The following is a 2,500-nucleotide window of genomic DNA, read 5'->3' on the forward strand; positions in this document are numbered from 1 at the left end:
ACAGATTGGAGTATCTGTCCATAGGACCACTTTAAGCCGTACCCTCCACAGAACTGGGCTTTATGGAAGAGTGGCCAGAAAAACAATAAGCAAACACGTTTAGTGTTCCCCAAAAAGCATGTGGGAGACTCCCCAAACATATGGAAAGAAGGTACTCTGGTCAGATGAGACTAAAATTGAGATTTTTGGCCATCAAGGGAAACTCTATGTCTGGTGCAAATCCAACACCTCTCATCACCCCGAGAACACCATCCCCACAGTGAAGCATGGTGGTGGCAGCATCATGCTGTGGGGATGTTTTTCATCGGCAGGGACTGGGAAACTGGTCAGAATTGTAGGAACGATGGATGGCGCTAAATACAGGCATATTCTTGAGGATAACCTGTTTGTCTTCCAGAAAATAAAATTTTAACTTTGTCATTATGGGGTGTTGTGATGTCATTATGGGGTGTTGTGATGTCATTGTGGGGTGTTGAGATGTCATTATGGGGTGTTGCGATGTCATTATGGGGTATTGCGATGTCATTATGGGGTATTGCGATGTCATTATGGGGTGTTGTGATGTCATTATGGGGTATTGCGATGTCATTGTGGGGTATTATAGAAATACACATTATCCCTACCAGGCTCTAGATGACTGTTTAACGTGTTGGATTAATGGCAGTGGGTGCTGGGCTGAAGATCTCTCTCTCTCTCTCTCTCTCTCTCTCTCTCTCTGTCTCTCTCTCTCTCTCTCTGTCTCTCTCCCTCTCTCTCTTTCTCTCCCTGTCTATCTCTGTCTCTCTTTCTCTCTCTCTCTCTCTCTCTCTCTCTCTCTCTCTCTCTCTCTCTCTCTGTCTCTCTCCCTCTCTCTCTTTCTCTCCCTGTCTCTCTCTGTCTCTCTCTTTCTCTCTCTCTCTCTTTCTGTCTCTCTCTCTCTCTCTCTCTCTCTCTCTATCTCTCCCTCTCTCTCTTTTTCTCCCTGTCTCTCTCCGTCTCTTTCTCTCTCTGTCTCTCTCTCTCCCTCTCTCTCTTTCTCTCCCTGTCTCTCTCTCTCCATCTCTCTCTTTCTCTCCCCGTCTCTCTCTCTCTCTCTTTCTCTCCCTCTCTCTCTCTCTCTCTCTCTCTCTCTCTCTCTCTCTCTCTCTCTCTCTCTCTCTCTCTCTCTCTCTCTCTCTCAATTCAATTCAATTCAAGGGCTTTAATGGCATGGGAAACATGTGTTAACATTGCCAAAGCAAGTGAGGTAGACAACATACAAAGTGAATATATAAAGTGAAAAACAACAAAAATTAACAGTAAACATTACATCTCTCTCTCTCTCTCTCTCTCTCTTTCTCTCCCTGTCTCTCTCTGTCTCTTTCTCTTTCTCTCTCGCTCCCTCCCTCTCTCTGTCTCTCTCGCTCCCTCCCTCTTCTCTCTCTCTCTCTCTCTCTCTCTCTCTCTCTCTCTCTCTGTCTCTCTGTCTCTCTCGCTCCCTCCCTCTCTCTGTCGCTCCCTCCCTCTCTCTGTCTCTCTCGCTCCCTCCCTCTCTCTGTCTCTCTCTCTCTGCTCCTCATTGTTTTAAATCAAGCAGGTCTGTGACCTTTGGTTCATGTATTAAAGGAGAATGAGTCTAACCAGCCAAGTCAAAGTGATAACTTATGCACAGTAGGAATAATGGAACGGAAGGAGGGGAGGGTGTGTGTGTGTGTGTGTGTGTGTGTGTGTGTGTGAGAGAGAGAGAGCTCTGTTATCATGTCCTATCTCCACGTATGTCTGTTCCAGTACACACAGCACTGAACCAGCAGACATGCGTGTCTTGTCCATCTGGCTGAGTTATCTACAACAGCCGAACAAACACACCTACGTGTTGTCTACTGTTGTGACCTCTCTCTAAATAACTCTCTCCCTCTCTTCTCTCCACAGCTATCTTCCTGGGGTCCTTCAGGATGCCTTACTGTCTCTCTCCCTCTCTTCTCTCCTCAGCTATCTTCCTGGGGTCCTTCAGGATTCCTTACTGTCTCTCTCCCTCTCTTCTCTCCTCAGCTATCTTCCTGGGGTCCTTCAGGATGCCTTACTGTCTCTCTCCCTCTCTTCTCTCCTCAGCTATCTTCCTGGGGTCCTTCAGGATGCCTTACTGTCTCTCTCCCTCTCTTCTCTCCTCAGCTATCTTCCTGGGGTCCTTCAGGATGCCTTACCAGGAGATCAGACGAGCCGTCCTAGAGGTCGACGAGGAACAGCTCACTGAACCCATGATACAGGTATTAACCCCTAACATCTCCCCATGTTACCTTACTACTAACCTTTAACCTTTAACCTCTACTATCATAACTCGGTGGTCCAGGTAACCATGACCTCTGACCTCTATTATGATAGCTGTGGTTCAGGTAACCATGACCTCTGACCTCTACTATGATAGCTGTGGTTCAGGTAACCATGACCTCTACTATCATAACTCTGTGGTTCAGGTAACCATGACCTCTGACCTCTACTATGATAACTATATGGTTCAGGTAACCATGACCTCTGACCATGATAG

The 2,500-nt window shown here is 47.0% G+C and overlaps 1 protein-coding gene across 1 annotated transcript in view; it reads left to right on the forward strand.

Moving 5' to 3' along the window:
* The window catches only part of LOC139414026 (protein diaphanous homolog 3-like), a 618,119-nt gene that overhangs the window by 390,814 nt on the left and 224,805 nt on the right, over window positions 1–2,500 (forward strand). Inside the window, exon 20 of the mRNA XM_071161902.1 lies at window positions 2,128–2,222. Coding sequence (XP_071018003.1) covers window positions 2,128–2,222 — 95 coding nt within the window. The remainder of the gene's footprint in view (window positions 1–2,127; window positions 2,223–2,500) is intronic.

Source organism: Oncorhynchus clarkii, chromosome 7 (assembly GCF_045791955.1).
Source record: "Oncorhynchus clarkii lewisi isolate Uvic-CL-2024 chromosome 7, UVic_Ocla_1.0, whole genome shotgun sequence".
NCBI classification, from domain to species: domain Eukaryota; kingdom Metazoa; phylum Chordata; class Actinopteri; order Salmoniformes; family Salmonidae; genus Oncorhynchus; species Oncorhynchus clarkii.